This window comes from Micropterus salmoides, unplaced genomic scaffold, assembly GCF_014851395.1.
Source record: "Micropterus salmoides isolate LMB-PRFRI ecotype aquatic unplaced genomic scaffold, ASM1485139v1 Ms_hic_scaffold_19, whole genome shotgun sequence".
Lineage (NCBI taxonomy): Eukaryota > Metazoa > Chordata > Actinopteri > Centrarchiformes > Centrarchidae > Micropterus > Micropterus salmoides.
Genome location: NW_024041039.1, coordinates 23,502,421 through 23,521,641, shown reverse-complemented (window position 1 = coordinate 23,521,641; position 19,221 = coordinate 23,502,421). Strand labels below are relative to the sequence as shown.

At 39.6% G+C, this 19,221-nt stretch overlaps 1 protein-coding gene across 3 annotated transcripts; it reads right to left on the bottom strand.

The window, feature by feature from the left end:
- Positions 1-15,860: 15,860 nt before the first annotated feature.
- sdsl (serine dehydratase-like) lies at positions 15,861-19,196 on the bottom strand. Of its 3 annotated transcripts, none has more exons than XM_038729832.1 (9): positions 19,072-19,196; positions 17,659-17,825; positions 17,543-17,579; positions 17,313-17,452; positions 17,125-17,213; positions 16,772-17,005; positions 16,563-16,693; positions 16,307-16,393; positions 15,861-16,194 (listed from the first exon to the last, which is right to left on the bottom strand). In XM_038729832.1, exons 2-9 carry the CDS (start codon positions 17,803-17,805, stop codon positions 16,091-16,093), a joined length of 969 nt encoding a protein of 322 aa, XP_038585760.1. In that variant the 5' UTR covers positions 17,806-17,825; positions 19,072-19,196; the 3' UTR covers positions 15,861-16,090. The 3 variants fall into 3 exon arrangements, with proteins under 3 accessions (XP_038585760.1, XP_038585762.1, XP_038585761.1); XM_038729834.1 differs by having other exon boundaries at positions 19,111-19,173; XM_038729833.1 differs by lacking the exon at positions 19,072-19,196 and adding an exon at positions 18,424-18,547.
- Between the last annotated feature and the right edge of the window lie 25 nt (positions 19,197-19,221).

Here is a 19,221-nt window from a genome sequence, read left to right as displayed (position 1 = left end):
TCCCACAGAATGACTGTGTAACTGTGTATTCTAACATAAACTTACCTCTCTTTATTAGCTATGCTCCTTACATACTTGCTAATAACTTTTTTTTAAGCTGGGTCTCCAACATTGACAGCGTTGTGTTGGACAGATTTGTGCAGCTGTGCTCATGAGGGAGAGAGAGAGGGACGAGCGAGAGGATGTGCTGCACGAATGCGCTACAGCGCTTTGCAATCAAATACAATTTTAAATAGGCCTAGTCTAAAATCAATATGTGCCGTTCAGCATGAACGTACGGGAAACACTGTGTTTCTTCCATGCTGGCATTTCACTGACTTGCTGCAATGTAACACCGACCCCTGGCGATCAGATTGCCAATTGGTGATCTCGAGGCGATCGCCCAACCTTACCTTTGGCGTTGCCCCCATTACATGTCAAACTCAAGCTGCATACAGTAATGCTTTTAAAATAAACTTTAAACCAGCATTCATTGATTTTTTTGTCATGGGCAGCAGAACAAGCTGTAAACACAAAACTAAAGTTGCGGCGACATTGGTATCAAACAGTAGCCTAATTGCCCATCCAGCGGGCAGTAGCATTCATTTGAAGTTGTATTTCTAGCTGACTATCTAATGTTCTTACCAACTTCTGAGGGAAATATCTGGCCCTTTAGGTGATAGCTGCTCCGCTATCTTCACCAGCTTCCTGCTAACTTTGTCGGAGTACAGTTTGGTGATGGATAGGTATCTTTGTGGCCCAAATCAGCTGCCTGCTGGATCTTGAAGGAGAACGGTGAGAGTGAATCATAACATTAAAGCTGCAGGCTGTAAAACCAAAACAACAAGCTGAAAGATGCTAAAAACTAGGGATAGGGGTCGATACCCAGTTCTAAAAGGACCCAGTTCCACAATTCCTCAAAACCCGAAAATCAATAAGGTCCGAGCTTATCAATACTGCTATCGAGACTAGCGGGTCCTATAATGTAACATTATGTCTGGAGCATCAAATCTGATTTAACTTGAAATGCGATGGATAAGAAAACTCTTTTCTTTTTTTCAGTGATGGCACCACTGTGGTCTTAAAATTTGGCACATTGTTGTAAAATCTGCTGCTGGCTGAGACAAACCAGCCACTCCTCCTTCGACCAAGTAACGTTACCTGCAGGCAGTGAATAACAGCAGAGAGGAGGAGGAAGGACTGATACAGACGGAGTTTTTTATTCTTTCTAATCGTCACTCAGTATTGTGATGTCAGATATTGAGTTTATTTGCTGTTGTAAACATTAATGTAGCTGCTCTAGAAACAACAGTTGTATTTAAAATATTAAATTCTAATCCTATAATTTAAAAACAACAATATCAATATGATATTTTCCTCATACAGGTCATCCTCATGTCTGTTGGGTCTGGTCTTACCAAATAACCGTCACCAAATAATAGTAAAGTATTAATAGTGGGATCGATAATGACTCGGATCGTTAAGCAGTCTCAATAATGGTATCAATATCAATAAAAATTAATGATCCCCATCCCTACTAAAAACTCTAAATAAAACTTAAATGGAATGCAGAGTTGGATAATTTTTCTGTGGGTTAGTCACTATGAGTGACCACTTTGACATTACACGCTGTCATTTGATCCATTGTTCATATGAAAAAATTAAATTTGTGCAGCTTTAATATGAATAACTAATAGTAGGTATTAAGAAATTATTTTATAATGGACTGGATTTCGGAAACTAAGCCAGCTAAACGTGCAGTGATCTTCATCCTCATCAAGCTTGTGTTGCTTGAGTTATTTCACATCCTCTCAATAACAGCAATAATTGATTTATGACAGTAATTTCCTGTCAGCGGCCACTTACATGAAAATCACTCAGTCTCTTTATTGAAACTGGCAGAGGGAAAGTTTGCGTTACATCAGGTTGCTCATGAAACCTGTTTGCTTTCTGTCATAATGAAAGGCACGCGGAGGGACTTTAGGGTAAGCTCCAGCTAAGCCAATTAGCAAGTGGAGGATCCAGTACATCAACGATTAGCCAGCTTACCTGACAGTAAAGCAGCAACATTTTCCTTGGACTGCATCTGTACAACATACACACGGGCTGCACAGGGTTCTCTTGTAAGGAAACAGAGAACTGTGTGAAGTCACAGCTAACTATTGCTCCATATTACCAGCCCTAAGCCCTGGGCAATGGAAACACTACAAAGTAGTGCAGATGATACCTTATTTTTAGAACTGAAAAAGCCATATGCCTAATTTAGAATCTTCATTTCATGAATACTGTGAAGTTTAGCTTAAGCCTGCAAACAAGATGGCAGACAATGATAATGGAGTAAAATATCTGTGAGATAAATGCATTTTAACTTTTTTTCCCTCTGAGCTCAGAATGTCCCTTTGTTTCTTGCAATTCAACAACCCAACCTTGCCATGTGTCAACTGGCGAGCTGATCAATAAGTGAACTGCACAAAAATCCTTGTGGTAACAAATCCCTCGCTTTGTCTCAACCAGACAACAAGCCCTGAGATGACAGATAACTCTAACATACAGCGAAAATGTTGTTGATGATGTACAATCCATCTGAGTGAGTCTGCTGTGCCCATGGGTTAATAATACCATCTGTGTGTTTTTGTGTGTGTGTGTGTGTGTGTGTGTGTGTGTGTGTGTGTGTGTGTGTGTGTGTGTGTGTGTTTGTCTAGAGTAAAGGCATACACTTTAAGCTACTTGCTCATCAAAATCTCAACAGATCAAACCTCTGAGGTCCTGAGCAAAAAGAAACATTAGCAAACATGCAGTTAAAGAGAAGAGTCTGAAACTTCACCAAAGGAAGTGGTCTGAGTCACATAATACCACTTCATCTGATTCCACACAGGGAATTTGCATCATCTTCAGGTCCTCAAGACTTTAAGCAAACAATGCTAATTCTGCTGACTTTTTAGGTACATGTAACTCTCATCTCTATCTTAAGTACATAAGTAAAATAAAAATGGAATAATAATTAACCTAATTAATTGTACAACTTAAAGCTGCATTTGATTTTTTTTTGTTAGCTTTCTGCCACTTGGACTAACACCACAACAACAAGCGGAAAATAATACACTTTTGACAGATTATTGCCTTATTAAGTTGATATAGCTAATGTGTTAGCAAAAAGTTGCCCGTACACATTTAGCAGACACAGACCAACATTAGCATTCGTTTGGAGTCGTGTTTTTGGCCAATGATAAATGCAAGTCCAATTTTCACTCTCGTTTTAGCTCTGTTTTGGTCTCCACCAACTACTATTGGAAATATTTGTCCCCACTGTGTTCACTGGCAAAACTAAAACAGTTAGCTGAAAAGTGCTAGTAAAATAATTCTCTGTGGGTTTGTAGCAACTTTTACATTGTACACAGTGCTTTCATTCATTTTTAATATAAAAATATTGATTAGGGCAGCTTTAATTGTAAGTATTATAAATAATAAAGACTGTCACTGTAAGGACTGGCAGCCTATTCACTGCCTTTTAGCTTGTGTTGACACTGAAATGTCTTGCTTTGATTTATGGCAGGAACAGTTTCACTTAGTTTCACTTTGAAAGTAATGTATTGCTCTGTTCCAGTTACAATGTCTCATAGCAAACATTAGCTCAAATGGTCTGAAGACATATTGGCTATTACCACCTCATATCCAGTTTCTCGCTCTCCAAACTAAACAGAGCCATGCCAGGGAGGAGGAGGAGGGGGAGAGAAGCTGAAAAATCCATGACAGGACGTATCAGGGTTCACGGAAGACACGGTGTTAATGCTTGGAGAAAAAAACGTGTACTGTTTGTTTTTCTATCAGTCTAAACAACATATGTGATGCACCGCTAAGGCATCCATATATTTCTTATTGGATTTGGCTAAACTGGTTGACAAAGGCACCAGAGGACAGATGACATGGCAGGCTTTCCACTAAGATTTGAAAGATGCTGTCAAAATGTCAGCATGAACAGCATCTCTGCTGCCTTAATTTCAACACATAATATTTCCACAGCTAAACACCTCCTGGGCTTCCTACTCTGTACTTGGCTCAGGACTCGACAAGGCTTCATACACACCACGCACACTGAGAATACCAAGCGCATGAGTTAGGCTGCTTTCGATCTGTCGGCCAGAAAACCGGGCTTAAGCAGGATATGTGAAATCCATTTTTGGGCCTGCAGTCGATCTGTCTACAGCTTGTCACAGGAGCCGATGCTTGGAGCTCAGTGCCAGGGCCGAGCAGTGGAGCCACACACAATAGACCAAACCTGTCGAAATCCCATTTGTAAAAGAAAATCCAGATTTCTTTAAAATCCTCCATCTTTTAAACAAATTAGGACATATTTTTGCTGTTTTTCTAAACGTTTTTCTAAGCGTCAGTGAATTTTGATCCTTCAATTTCTATTGCAATCACTTAATTAATGAAAAAAGCTGTCGTGTACACCAGCTTAGATAAGATACCCAGTGACCTTGCGGTGTATATCCAATTAAGAAGCCTAAGGAGCTCTCATATGTTTGGTATTTAAGGCAGCAGGTGTGATAATTGTAGTTTTAAGATGATAATTCAAAGATGAAGCATAATCTGAATTAGTAAATTAAATAGACAACTGAATGTCTTTGAATCCATTAATAAAGTCAGTAAAATTGCCCGCAAACACTGATTCATACAAACACAAAAAAACATCATAACATTCTTTGCTCTACGCTGTCATGCAGAAACAAATTGTTCCTGATTTTTTTTTTTGAGACATCTCATGATGTTCATCTAACCTAACATCACAAGTACAGACAGATACAGCCAGCCTCCCGCTGGTGTTGACAGCCCAGCCTCTGGAGGCTGCAGGTGTCAGTCAGGCCCCACAGCTGCTCTATAAATCTCAGTGGAGCCAACTAGCTCCGGTGAAATATGGCTCACGGGGGCCGCTATAATCATGGCCTTTCAGGAAACGGCAGTTTGCTGACTAATGTGGCAGGAAGTTGAGGTCAGTGGGAGGGGTGGAATCATCTAACTCATGCGAGGTGTGGCTGTCTGATAAACTAGAGGAGGTATGATGGCAGAGATGAGGCAGGGTGAGATTAAGTAATGGAGGTGTAAAGAGCTGCCTCTTATGGTGTTTCTTGTGTTAACTGTTAAGCAGTCCTAACTTTCATGTGTTATGTTTCAGTCCGTTTCAAAGAGGAAAAACCAACGGTTACAAAGTTGTTCAGGTCATCAAGATGAGAAAAGTAGCATTGGTTGGTAGGTAACAGACATAAAAGTGGATAAGTGATGTTGGATTGAGTATTTTCCTAATCTGAGATGAGGAAGGATGAAGTGAGATAAGATAGGATACTTAAAGTTTGTTAGAATTTGCTTCTGTAATACCAAATTGGGAAACATCTTACCGTAGACTTTTCCAGTCTTAACTTAAGACTTAAAATAGGAAGATTCAGAAATATGGCCGCAGGACACTTCTGCTGCTTTTGTCTTAGCTATGGTTCGTACCAAAGAAACCAACTGTAGGTGTTACTCGCATTCAGTTAAACATTTACTTCAGATTCTCCTTCATACATGTGACAAGTCTCAGTGTTAAGTCTAATTAGCAAAGCCCTGAGGCCCCTGGGCTGGTGATTGGTCTATTTGCCTAGTTTACAGCAAAGTCCACAACGCTGTGCTGGTTTCTAGAGGTGAACCCTGATGTCCCGTATTCCTTATGGCCTATTACTTTTCCTCTCTCTCCAAAGGCTGCTGAAGACCTTAAACTTTTACAGGTTTGGGGCGTCCTACTGACCTAGTGGTTTAAATGCGTATCGTATATTGTGATTAAAACCTTCCCTTTTTGAGTCTGTATGCCATTTTCTCTCCCCTCATTTTGTGTCACCTCTCTGCTGCCCATTAATAAATAAAGGGCATACAATACAACCCCAAAAACTTTACAGATTTCACCATGGTGGCTACCAAGAAACATAATTCTATATGAACCAACAAATGAAACTCAACATTTTAAATCCCACATCTAATCACACAATGTGGCAAGACAAATTAAAGCACTGATACTGATTTATTTTTGGAAACATCCTGAGACATCAACATATGAAGGATAAGATGCACTCTACTGTGGATCCATATTTCCCAAGCACTAGGGATGCATTAAAGTACTCAAACAGGTGTTATTTCATACTTTATTAACGAAGATTTAACATTAATTACGTGATTAAATAGGTGATATTTTTCAGAACACAGATCATTTCATGCTGATTGAAAACGAAAAAGTGTACCACTCTATTATCATTATTATCATTAATGCGGGTAATTTATCATTCAGCTATGTGATGGCCTCCAAACACATCAAATGAGCACCAAAGCTGCTTACTACCTGCAAAGTTATATAAGCGGAGAAAGGTGAGGAGTAAAAGCACATCTCTGTTCACTGTGCAGCCCAGAAACACATAGCCAGGGGGGGAATCGCACAAGCTGTAACACACCATACACTGGAAATGATTTAGTATAGCCCACAATGACCATAAAATAAACTCGTTTAAGATATTCCAAAGCTTTCCAAAGCATACTGTCCTGGTTTAAAACTTGGCACGATTTCACACTCTGCCTTCACAGTTGCACCCACTGAATGAAACCTCAAACCCCATCTGTCTGGGGCTGCCTCCCTTTAACCCAAGTTGTAAAGTACCAACATGCAGAGACAACATGACGGCCAGCAGACTTCGACGGGAACCAAATGACAGCCAGAGTGATTAAATTAACAGTATTAAGACACCCAGCCAACAGACACGACACTGTTTCAGTCACTCTCCCTTTGAATAAATGGCTTGGAGTTGAAATAGCGGAGCTGTCCTTTCAGCACCGCCGTCGGGAACACGCTGAACCACTTCAAGACTCCTCTGTCTCCTCTACTCTCACACACAGCGAAGGAAAATCACCGCTTCAAAAACATAAAATAAAAATAAAACAACTTTCACTGATACCAGCCAAAGCAAGCACCATTCTCCCGAAATCGTTTGCGCGTTTCTGTTTAAAGAATGCCGCTGTGACATGTGTTATTTCTAGGTGAAGTTAATTACTAGGAAAGGAGAGCCGTTATTGGCCTACTTACCATCAATCGCCATGATGTTCTGTTTTGGCTTCCACTAAAGCAGGCGGTGAAGAAGGGGGAGCGGCCCACTGCAAAGGCGAGGGAAGGGGGGTTCATGGTGTGGTACAGTCCATTACCGTGGAGGAAGCTGGGTGACTGAAACGACCACAAATATATGACAAATATGTGCAAATATCCAATAATCCATTTTGTAACGTTATAGAAAAAATGCCACATCGGCTGAACATATGTGAGATGACATATGATGTGAGACATATTATAATCAATGTAGTTTAGTCTACACAAAAGTTTGGTTCAGCTAAATAGCCCCTCCCTTTTGGATTCAATACTAATAATCTTAACTGTATCAAGCTAATTTAGTTGTATTAGTAGAATAGCAATTCATGCTAAATGTAACGTATTTTAGCCAAACCAAAAGTTCATTTAGTTAATCAACAAGTTACCAATAGAACTACTTCAATAATGTAGCTTAGTCAACCGGAAACTTCATTTAAGTTGACTAAAATACATTAAATTCAATATGATTATCTGATTATATGGGACACATACGTCTACATTGCCAATGCAAGTGTACAATGAAAATATAAGATAAGATAAGATGTTGATGTATTAGATGCATAGCGGTTTCATATTTTTATGTTTCAGCACAAGACGCTTTCATATCTCTCAAATACAAGGATCATGCTTGAATTGACTTTACCCATATTAATATACTTTATCCTGAGCTTTATTGTTTAGTTTAGCTGACCCAAAAGTTAATTTAGCTCACTAAGCTACATATTTAAATTGTATTAGATGCAAATATAACATTAAATGCTAATACAACTTAATAATGATGCTATTTAGATGCAAAGACTAGCTTAGCCAACAGACGGGATCATTTAGGCCGGCTAAGTCGCATTATTAAGCTGTATTAGATGGTAATATGCTTAATAGATGCCATACAGCTTAATATTGTGGCTTACTTTATCTAAATCAACTTGATATCATACAATGCATCTTCATGTTTTTGACTTTATCCTGCTTTATGCTTGAAGCCTATAGAAAATACCCAATTTAAAGCAGTAAATGCTCGAAACACCAGAAAGAGAGATCAGCTTTGCATTTCTGAAGCCAATATTTTATGGCATGTTTTTCTATATGTACTTGAGAGAAATTTTCAGCTCTCTTCAGCAGTCGTTCTCAGTCCTGCTTCCGCCTAGACCTTAGCTGTTAATCATCCCCTGATTGCTGATGGCTGGAAAAGAAACCAGCGGGGCTCTGATTCCTAAGAACAGACCGCCACTCTACAAATCAACAGTAAGTATTTGTGTCAGCCCATCAGAAGCAAAGAACAAGAGCCTCTTCTTGCACATGCCTTGCTGACAGTCATCAGTCATACAGGAAGAAGTCAATCATTATAGACCTTTTTCTGAAATGTTCTGATTAATACCAAAATATGAAATCTAGGAATGCAAAAGCATGGTATTTGCTTCCCTGTAGCGTGGAAAGGTCAGGTATTAAATACAGCACCGTAATAAATTATTCACACAGCAGGCATCAATGCTAGTGATAATCTGTTCAAATCTCACCATGTTGTTTTCCACAGCTGCTGTGTTTCCACCAGAGGTGTAGATATAGTAAATATATTCAAATATTACTTGCATATCCAGCATCCAATCCGAAAAAGTGTGACCTCTGTATAATGGCTTTTACATCTGCCTGAACTTGCCTTTTGCATTAATGATACAACACAAACAACTTCTAACTTGCACATGTTATCTTGTAATTACTTTATCACCTTCAGTACCCTGTATTTATTCTAGTCTGATCTAAATCGCTGTCTGTTCTGCTACACATACCCCATTTTCTGTTGAGGTTCATTAAACCTTCCTTTCTATCTGCAGAATCTAATTGTAAGTAAGCTCATTCTGCTACTGCCACCTTTGTAAGTCAGTCAGAAAAATACTACTGCCTGCTTGTTCATCTCTCAAATGAACGGCTACAATGTAAAGTATGATACAGTCCGTTGTATAAAGCATCAGTGCTTCTTTCAGCCTTCTGGAAACATGCAGCTGTTGTATTGTGTGAATGTTACAATAGATTTATAAAATTTATTTAAAACCCAGTTTAATTTTCAGGTTAAACTTACACACCCATGACATCATCAGGTTGCCATGGATACACACAGCAGCTGCTGAGCTCTACCTCGTGATTCCCTGTCAAAAACATGGGCAAATGTTACCCAATGAAGGCGTTTGTAACGAACAATCACACTGACATGCTGCAAACTGTGAGACTGTGAGATGTTCTTTTCCAAAGCTAAACTAAACACCCTAGACATAAACATCTGCTTTAAAGGTGAACAGATTGAGACTGTTACTGAAATTAAATATCTTGGAGTGCTGCTTGATCCAAACCTGACTTTCAAAAAACACATAAAGACAATGACAAAAATTATTAAATACAATTTGAAAAATTATAGATACATTAGATCCTCTCTATCAATACAGGCTGCTAAGATATTCTTACATGCCCTTATTTTTTCACACATTGCATATTGTATTACCTGCTGGGGGCAGGCTACCCAAACAACAATTAGGCCCTTAGAATCCCTGTACAAACAGGGCTTGAAAATTCTAGACAAAAAGCCACTCAGGTACCATCACTGTGACGTACTACACAAGTACAATCTACTAACTTTTGAAAATTTTAGAATATTCTCAAATTTATGCACAGTTTATAAAATCTTAAAAGGTCTGGCCCCCACCTGTTTGCGTGAGTTTGTCTGTTATCGTGGTTCTGTGAGGACAACTAGAATAGTTTCCGTATATAGCTGCACTGTACCCTTTCGCTATTCAGCATTTGGGCAGGCAGCATTTTCTATCAAAGCTGTGAAACAATGGAACAATGGAAATTGGAAATCTTGCATAGTGGTGCTCAGAGAACAACCTACTGCTCAACAGCAGCAAAACCAAGGAGCTAATTGTTGATTTTAGGAAAAAGGAGAAAAAAGACACACTCCTGTCTACATCAGTGGTGCTGGAGGTGGAGCATATGAACAGTAATAGGTTACTGGGAATGAACATTACAGGGAACCTGACGTGGTCATCTAATATCTCCACACTGGTGAAGAAAGCTTGGAAAAGACTATATTTCTTAAGGAAGCTTAAGAAGGCTAAATTCTACAATTCTACAGTTCTACAACCTGTTGTATTATAAATACAATATATAAATCTACCTGATCTGTGCCTCAGGTTGTTTTGTTGTCTGGTGTTTTTGCCTGCTCTGTTTTGTTGGCCTCTGTCTATGTTATTTGGTAAGTGGAGTTTTGCCATTGGTCACTCTGCCTGCCTGTGTGTCTGTTGTGCTTGATAGCTCTGATCTCTGTCACCTGTTGTGCTCCCACCCGGCTCATTTGCACAGGTATAAAAGGTAGTGTGTTCTGTTAGTATGTGTCTGGTCATTGTCATATGTGGTGTGTCCTGCGCTACCTGATCTGTTGTTTGGACTATGACAACCTCAAAGGCCTCTAAGCATGATTTTCTGTCTAACTTTTGGATTAAAACTCCTGCAACTTCTGTCAGCTCTCCAGTGTCATGTGTGAATCCTGCTAGTCACTTCACCATGTCCAGTTTAAAACACAATGGAAACGGGTCTGTTACAGATGTCTCATTTAACACCTTTAGCCCATTCCCAGCCATTTAGCATGTTAGCTGCACTATATTTTTTGCCTACTGTAACTGCTGTGCATGTTCATACCGTATACAATATTTACCCCTTACTGTTTTCTGTTTAGGCTATTACCTCTATACATATGTCCTCGGCACTTTGCTGATTATTGTACTTCTGGTTATATGCTGAACTGCTGCTGTTGCCTCAGTACCTGTGCTGCAATGACAATATAGTCTAATGTACACTAATTCAAATGGTTACAAAACCATACATTATTCATACATTAATGATCAATTTTGATGTGCAAGGCCTGTTTACAAGAGCACAAACACCGTTTTACCTTCAGCATGTTTGTCCAGATGTATTTGGAAACTAAAATAATGATTTGGCTTTCTCTTATCCAGATGTGGTGAGCTGGGTGGAATGTTTAGCTCTCTTAAGGTTAAGATGTTTCATGAAAGCACATTGGGTAAACATCAACTTAGTGTTTTCCAAAAAGGTGTGTGACTGGATTTTTCAACACTCACTATTTAAGGCACTTTAACAAGAACACGGATGGCACAATATCTGTAATACAGTATGCTGGGAAATTATTAACAATGGCATGCTGGTTGAAGACTATAAGACGTGCACGCAAGCAAATGTGTGCATGAACATGTTCACAGACATGCATTCACAAATACATGAACATGCACTGTTTCCCTCTCTCTATCTTTTCTCCATTTATTCCTGTTTACTTTGTCCTATTTTTAGCCACAGCTCTGCTCAAATGCCCTCTACTGGGCTCATCAAAGCAGCTCCTTCCTGTTGTCATAGAAATGGGCTTGCACGTCCATTAGCTTCTCCATCCGCAGGCTGTCCAAATCACACTCGCCATAGGAAGGAGCACGGCTGTGGGTCAGGTCTACTATTTAATCATGCACGGGCAGAAAGGATGATGTCTCCTAATGTAAATAGCCAATATAGCCAATTAATAGCCAATTAAAAAAAGATAATAAGATGACTGCATGCCCTTTTTCCCCTTCAGTTCTTTCATATCAGTTTGAACTGTGAGGCTGTTGTGTCAGAGAGAGCGGCATTTATGATACATTCATGCTCACTCCATGTATGACCTTGCAGTGTGAACACCAACAGTGCTCCTGGGAATTACCCAGTTCAATCAGCCTACTGCTGCGATGGTGCTGCTGGAGAAATTGGTTATTCAGAGGAGCAGGTATCTAGATATATACTTGTTTTCTGCCACACACTGGGACTTAATGCAAGGGGCTTCATACACCTGCAATATGCTGACTTCTATCACCTTGTCTACGTAAATGTATTCACTCCAAACAAGAAAGGGTGTTTCTTGCTTAGCAACATTTTTAATGCTTTTAGAAAATATTGTAAATGTGAAATGAATGATCAGGGCTGTTATTAATTTGTGAAAAATATATTTACAATGAGTTTATATAGTACAAAGCTTTAGAGGTACTTTCCCTTCTGCACAATCCACAATGCAAATTCTAACCTCATCTGTCTCTAAATCTTCTCTTCGTTATAGGAACAGATTTTTTTTAAGCTCTTCATTATATCCAACATTCAGTGTATATAAGGCTGGAGGCTTGATGAGTTGGTAGTGTTCCTCAAGGTCAACACCTCAGTGCAGAATGATTGATCCAAGTCACAAACAGTGAGTTCAGAAAGCTATGTGTTTGTCTCCATAATCAAGTGAGGAGTTGGTGCATCCTGACGAATTTTATATCAGATGTCCATCTCGTAAAGATCTTGGGAGTAATGGGGAAAAAAGCAATACCAGACTTGGCTGTGATCCCTGAGCATCGGAACTGCAATATACAGTAGAAGTGATGCAAAGGTACAAGAAGTTAAGTTGGCATGCTGACTGCAGGAATGTCCACCAGAGCTGTTGCCCATGAATTGAATATTCATTTCTCTAACATAAGCCATCTCCTAAGGTGTTTCAGAGAATTTGGCAGTACATCCAACCGGCCTCACAACCGCAGACCACATGTAACCACACCAGCCCAGGACCTCCACATCCAGCATCTTCACCTCCAAGATCATCATCAGCCACCCGGACAGCTGCTGCAACAATCAGTTTGTATAACCAAAGAATTTCTGCACAAACTGTCAGGAACCGTCTGAGGGAAGCTCATATGCATGCTCACTGTCCTCATCAGGGTCTCGACCTGACTGCAACTTCGGACAGCCATTGAAGAAGAGTGGTCCAACATTCCACAGGCCACAGTCAACATAGAGAAAGTCTTAGATCTTTGAGTTCAGCTCATGATGAATGGGGACAAAAATAAGTATACCAGTACAAATGCCAGTGACAATGTTTATATTAAGTATTCTCATCAAATATGCAAATTACAGGGTATGGCACTTGAACCAAACACCTACTGTATAAGATACTATAGCCTGCATTGCAAGATCACTTTATTATCATCACAATAGTATAGTTGGAGTCTTTTCATTTTTAAAAAATAAATCTTGTTTAGATTAAAAAAAATCATTTTGAGGTGCTTTTTACAGTTTTTCTCACTCGCTTTGGTGCATTTCTCGAATGATCCTTAACAATTGCAACAAAGTAAGTGCATTTCTTGAAACAGGTAGTACAAACATCACAACACAGTGGATTATCTGCAAAAGCCCATAATTTGCTCAAAATCCTTAGTCTATCTCTCAAAAGCAAAAGTTTATGTCATTGAACTTGTCAGTGCCATCAGAACGACAAGTCCTTGTGTCTTGTTTATGAACAAGCAAGTCAAAATGTTTAGCCATCTTGTCAATATAACAGTGTACTCTGTAAGTATTTTCTGATGTACACTTTGGCTAAGATTTTGATGACAATGATTGAAAATACACAAGGCTGCACTTTTTTTGTCTGGCATATATCACTTTCACCAGTACAAAGTTATACATTGCAGAAGAGAGGACAGGAATCACAGCTATGCTTTTACCGTTCGTACTGTAATGTGTTGACAGAGCATGTCATTGTAATACAGAAAAGAAAGAGACAGGACTGTTGCATGGGATACAGCCCTTTGGCTGACATTCCGGTCTGTTGTATCACAGATTCTCTTCCACATCACAACAGATATCTTCATCAATTCAGGACACATTTACAAAAAAATTCTAAAAGACATGTGTAGAATGTCTATCTATACATTCATATGTATATATGTATATATATAGGGAAGCCCTAATCAAATATGTTTTCCTGTGATAACGGGATAATTTTCTCGTGATTTTGAGATAATGATAATGGTAATTACAGCATAGATTGTTGTATCATTAGCTCACTTAGTAGAGCACAGGACTTATAGTCATATGGTTGTGATTTCAATCCTCACTGAAGACTAAATTTTTCATTATTCTCTTCAACAAAGTTCTTATGAAAAGACTGTTTCACATGCTCACATTACTGTAAAGCACGTGCTGGACTCTTTTCCTTCCAGCGTTTGGTCCACATCCATCAACCTATGGACTTTTCATTTCCCCATCATTTCCATCCATCCATCCATCGTCAACCACTTATCCTGCATACAGGGTCGCGGGGAGCTGGAGTCAAACCCAGCTTACATCGGGCAAAAGGCGGGGGACACCCTGGACAGGTCGCCAGTCCCATCATTCCCAGGCAGAGGAAATTCCTTCTCATTCAGGGGAGTCCATGTAACGTTACGCATTTCCTTTCGGAACCTTTGAAATAGCTGTCGTGAAATGTGGGATTGGATTCCCCTCAATATCTTCATAACAGTTTTGCTGAAGAGGATAATAAATAATACACAAAAGACGAAAAAGAAAGTCAACAAGAACAGGAATCGAACTAATCAAACTGAGCCCTGTGCTCTACCAACTGAGCTAACCAGTGACACTGGAAATTGCTTTGAAATTATCCTAAAGAAACGCACCTGCCAGCCCCTATATTCAGCTATGGTTTGTTATCTCGTGATCACGAGTAAATTAAATATCCCGTTCTCAGGGGAAAACAACATTCGTTATATTACTGCTCACTGTGCAATTATGGTATTGTGGGTGAATGGTCTGAGTGTTGCTATTGCTATGTTGTTGTTATCTATTCTTATTTTGTTTATGGTCCATAAGAAACAACATTTCGTTTAGCTATATACTTGTAGTCAGAGGATATGAATAAAGGATTTTAACTTTGATTTTTGATGACGTGTTCAACCATTTTGCATGTAGTGACTAATGCAATGAACTTATGCCTAGATGTTTTGGGGGTTAAGATTATTCAACAGAGACTGGTATAATTCATTGTGATCAGCAGGACATAAGCAAGTGATAATGTAGGAAACAGCAGACAATTGTACATAATCATTTGCTCCAGTGTGTCAAGTCATTTGCAATTTGTTCAGAACAATGAGAAAGTGCTTTTATGATGTGCACAAATGACGAGATGATGTGGAGGTTGAACAATTAGTTTTGAGAATTTCAATTCTGATCTGAGAAATGCACCAAAGCGACTGAGAAAAACTGTAATAGACAATGTAATGTTATATAGCATGCCATCGATCACAATGTTAGCATAAAGTCCATTTTGTGCTTGTACTCTTTGTGAACAACCAATGATCTTATGCAACCGTCTGAGATTTATGAGGGCAAAAACTTTCCACTGACTTCTCTAATGCAGGCAGTGAGTTCCCATTGCAATAGCTTACTCCACAAACCACAAATTTACCGGACTACTAAATTTAAATTGACAGGTTTGTTGTTTTCATCTAAAATATATTACTGAGTTGGATCAGAGGCTGCAAATGCATCCACAAAAAGACCAACAGAAAGACAAAGATGTGGGAGCAGTGTCTTCAAATTAAAACAAAATGTAAATATTTTGTTATGGCTTAGACTGTCAGTAGTGCAATTAATTCATGAGTAAATCACATCAACAAATATTTGTTTGAAGCAGAAAAGGGCTTGTTTTTTCCATTAGGTTTTCTGCATCTGACTCAGAATGTGGATGGCCAGAATAACAGTTAACTGTGACACCACCATGTGGGGGAACCTGGTAATTGAATTCTGTTATTGAGCTGAGCATGTTTAAAACACATTCACATGACTCACTCAATTATTTCTGACTGAAGAAAATTAGATTTTCTAAGAAACTTCATTGCGTTTTTATATTTAATGCAACTTAAAAATCACACTGCAATTTCAGAAGATTCACTAATTAAAGTATCCACCTTTGCTAAATTAGATTATACATTTCTTTAAATTTCCAGGAATTCATCTTTATTCTATTCATCCATCCACACACATCATTCACTGACAATTTATGAGCGCGAGTCACGCAGAAACACATTTATTGCTATGCACACACACTTGCACACCTGCAGTTGTTTAAGTCTGCAGCTTGTGCTTGAGGCTGGTCAGTTCCTTCATGTCGACGCTGCTGCCACCGCACACCACCACCAGCAGGGGGCCCAAGAGAGTTGGGAGCCGACCTAAAAAGAAGGGAAGTATTGCTTTTAAACATTTCCCGCCACAAAGGTGTAGTCAAACCATGTGAGAACAAAGACCATTAAGACCATTAAGAGCTGACTCCAGACTAGTTACCATCATCCTGTAGTCTGCGTACAAGTCCACTGTAGACAGCTGCTAGTCCTGCTCCGCACGCCATCTCCACCAACACACGCTCCTCATCTACAAGACGACACACACAAGCACACACAGCGTTTAAGCAAAACAAAGACAACATGTAGTTCACTATAGAAGCTTGTTAGCAATTAAAATCAAAAAGTAAGGGTGATTATTCTTTTCTTTGGTGTAAGAAGTCAACAGAATGCACAGTCAAGGGAACAAACACACTTACCCAGGAATGTTTCGATAGCCTGCAGAGCCTGCTGGTCAGTCACAAGTTCAGAAATGATTGTGAGCTCGCTGCATTGGCTGTACTCAAAAGCTTTCTTGCAAACTGTCTTTGCTCCAAGACACTTAGCCTCACTGCAAGAAGACAGGTGAGGATGAAGTGAGCGTGGCTGCATTCATTAAAAATAAAACAACTCTTTTTAATCCTCTCACCTGGTAATGTCATCCAGAGTGACCACCTTCCCTGCCTTAACCGCAGCATTGAAACAGTTGGCCCCCACCGTCTCCATGGCGATGATGGGTACATCCATCCAGCCAACATCCTTCAGGCCCTGGACGACCCCGCAGAGGAGGCCCCCTCCGCCCACAGACACGAGCACAGCTCCGGGCCTCACACCGGGACCCAGAGAGGCTGCGACCTCTGTGATCATACTGGAGTGGCCCTGCCTGGGTTTGTGTTGAAAGGAGGGAAACACAGGAAGAGTCTGAATGTAAGTATTGCCAGATACCAGTTTTTTTAGCCCGTTGCAGAAACTGGAGACTTTAAGTGTAATGAATGTTTCTACCAGAGCAGGGGGTGATCGAACGGAGGAACATAGGTGAGTCCTTCGGTCTCTGCCAGTCTGAGAGCCTCTGCATTGGCTTCATCCCAAACCTAAGAAAGAAACATTTACTTAATTTTCTCCTCTGAACGTAAAGACAATTACAGATTGTCTGCAGTCATGATCAGATCAGAACTGATGTCTGTCTTTACGTTGCCTGTAATCTTGACAGCAGCACCCTGATCCTGGAGTCTCTGAACGACCAGCGGAGGAGAGGAGGAGGGAACTACGATGGTGGCTGGTACACCCATTTGTCTGGCTGCGTAGGCTGCAGCCATACCTGCATTACCACCTACAAAAAGGCCATTTTGTGTTATATTACAGCCAACAATTGGTGCGTTATTGTGCATATTAACATGCTGTGTCACAGTATTAATTTCACCTGAAGCGCAGACAACTCCTTTGGACTTTCTGGCGAGCTGCAGAAATGACACAATCAGATAGTCAGCGTCTGATTATGAGGGACGTGAAGACCAGCAGAGGCTTGAGGGTTCCTACCTGCTGGCAGAGGTTTCCAATGCCACGGATCTTGAAGGAGCCAGAGGGCTGGGAATTGTCCATCTTCAAGTACACGGTGGTTCCCACGCGTTTGGACATGCCTACGCTCTCAAGCAGCGGAGTGTTCAGGTGGAAATGCTTTGCCATGGTGCAGAGCGTGATGATTACTGAGCAAACCAGAGAACCATAATTTATGAATACAAAAAATGTGCCACAAATCCTTTACAGAATGTGATTTCAAACCAGTGAGGGGACCACTTTTCAAAATGTGTTGTATCTTTGTATAGGCTATGATGTGCAGCTTGATAATTTCAGTATAACACAGCTCCAGTGCAAATTGTTAAAAGTGACATCTGGGCCTTATTCTGAGTCTCTGAGGCATTGCTTCATGGAAATATACAACACAACAAACTAAATCCATTCATTCCACTATGTTATTGTACTGGCAGACACACAAACAACCAAAACTATGTGCATACCATTAGGGATAATTTTATTTTGACAGCTTTTGGTTGTGATTACTGTTAACGGATATATTAAGTTCAAAGAGCAAACTGAAATAGAAAGTGTTATGCAGGATGTGAGAACTTCCACGTTCAAAAGCTAGCTAGTTGAACATTGACTGTGTGACGCAAAATACAAAACGTTACGTGACGTGCAGTTAGTCACAATGTAAACCAATATAAAGACTTACATTATTAACTTATACAGTACATCATTGGGGAACAACATAGGCTACTTTAAGCGTATTAAATGTTAACTTACGTTTGGATAAAAAAGCTTGCTGAACGAGCCTCTGAGCATGAATCGATAAAGTGGTTTATTTTATGAAAAGTGTGTCATATTTCCAGTGTATGCTACATTATGCTAAATGATGTAGCATGTAGCAAACACAACCACTTCCGGTTACTCCTTCAAAATAAAGTGCACCTTGAAGTATTAACAACAATAATAATATTGTTATTATTATTGTTGTTGTTTTTATTATATTGTATCATGTAATATTCCATGTCTTCTATGCTGGCAAATCTGAAACATGCTTTACACGTGTGCACAAGTACATTTTGAACAGTAATTTGCCAAAATATTGGACATCTTACTGTAATGGCTACATTTCCAAATTGTTTTTCAGATTTTCTTGTCTTTATGTCATCAAATACTCTTGTCTTCACAGCTAGACATCCAGACCTATATTTTGTTGTCTGTTATGTGCTTTTGATTTGGAAAGACAAATATCCTTTCCCGAATGATTTGTTAGGTGTGGTAACTTGACACACTTTGTTTGTTTAAATTGTACCAGCAGTTCAGCATGATTTAGCTCTTAAAAAGAGGGAATGTTGCATAACACACTCAGTCAAAACCACTAATTGCACAGTGTGACAGTGCTGTGAATTTAAATAGAAATAAACTCACATGCGAAGAGCCTGCTGTCGGTGCAGAGACTGGATTTACCTGTGAACTTTTTCCCTCTAAAGTCCAACGTTTATTACCAAGGCATGAATGTGCCTGTCTTTATGTGTCAGGGAGAGAGAGAGAGAGAGAGAGAGAGAGAGAGAGAGAGAG

Excerpts from the sequence above, each read along its gene's own strand:
- sdsl (XM_038729832.1), bottom strand. The coding sequence starts at position 17,805 with ATGGCAAAGCATTTCCACCTGAACACTCCGCTGCTTGAGAGCGTAGGC. Across the intron at positions 17,214-17,312 it reads CTGTCAAGATTACAGGCAAC|GTTTGGGATGAAGCCAATGC; the intron begins GTAAAGACAGAC and ends TTTCTTTCTTAG. Across the intron at positions 16,195-16,306 it reads ACGCAGACTACAGGATGATG|GTCGGCTCCCAACTCTCTTG; the intron begins GTAACTAGTCTG and ends CCTTCTTTTTAG.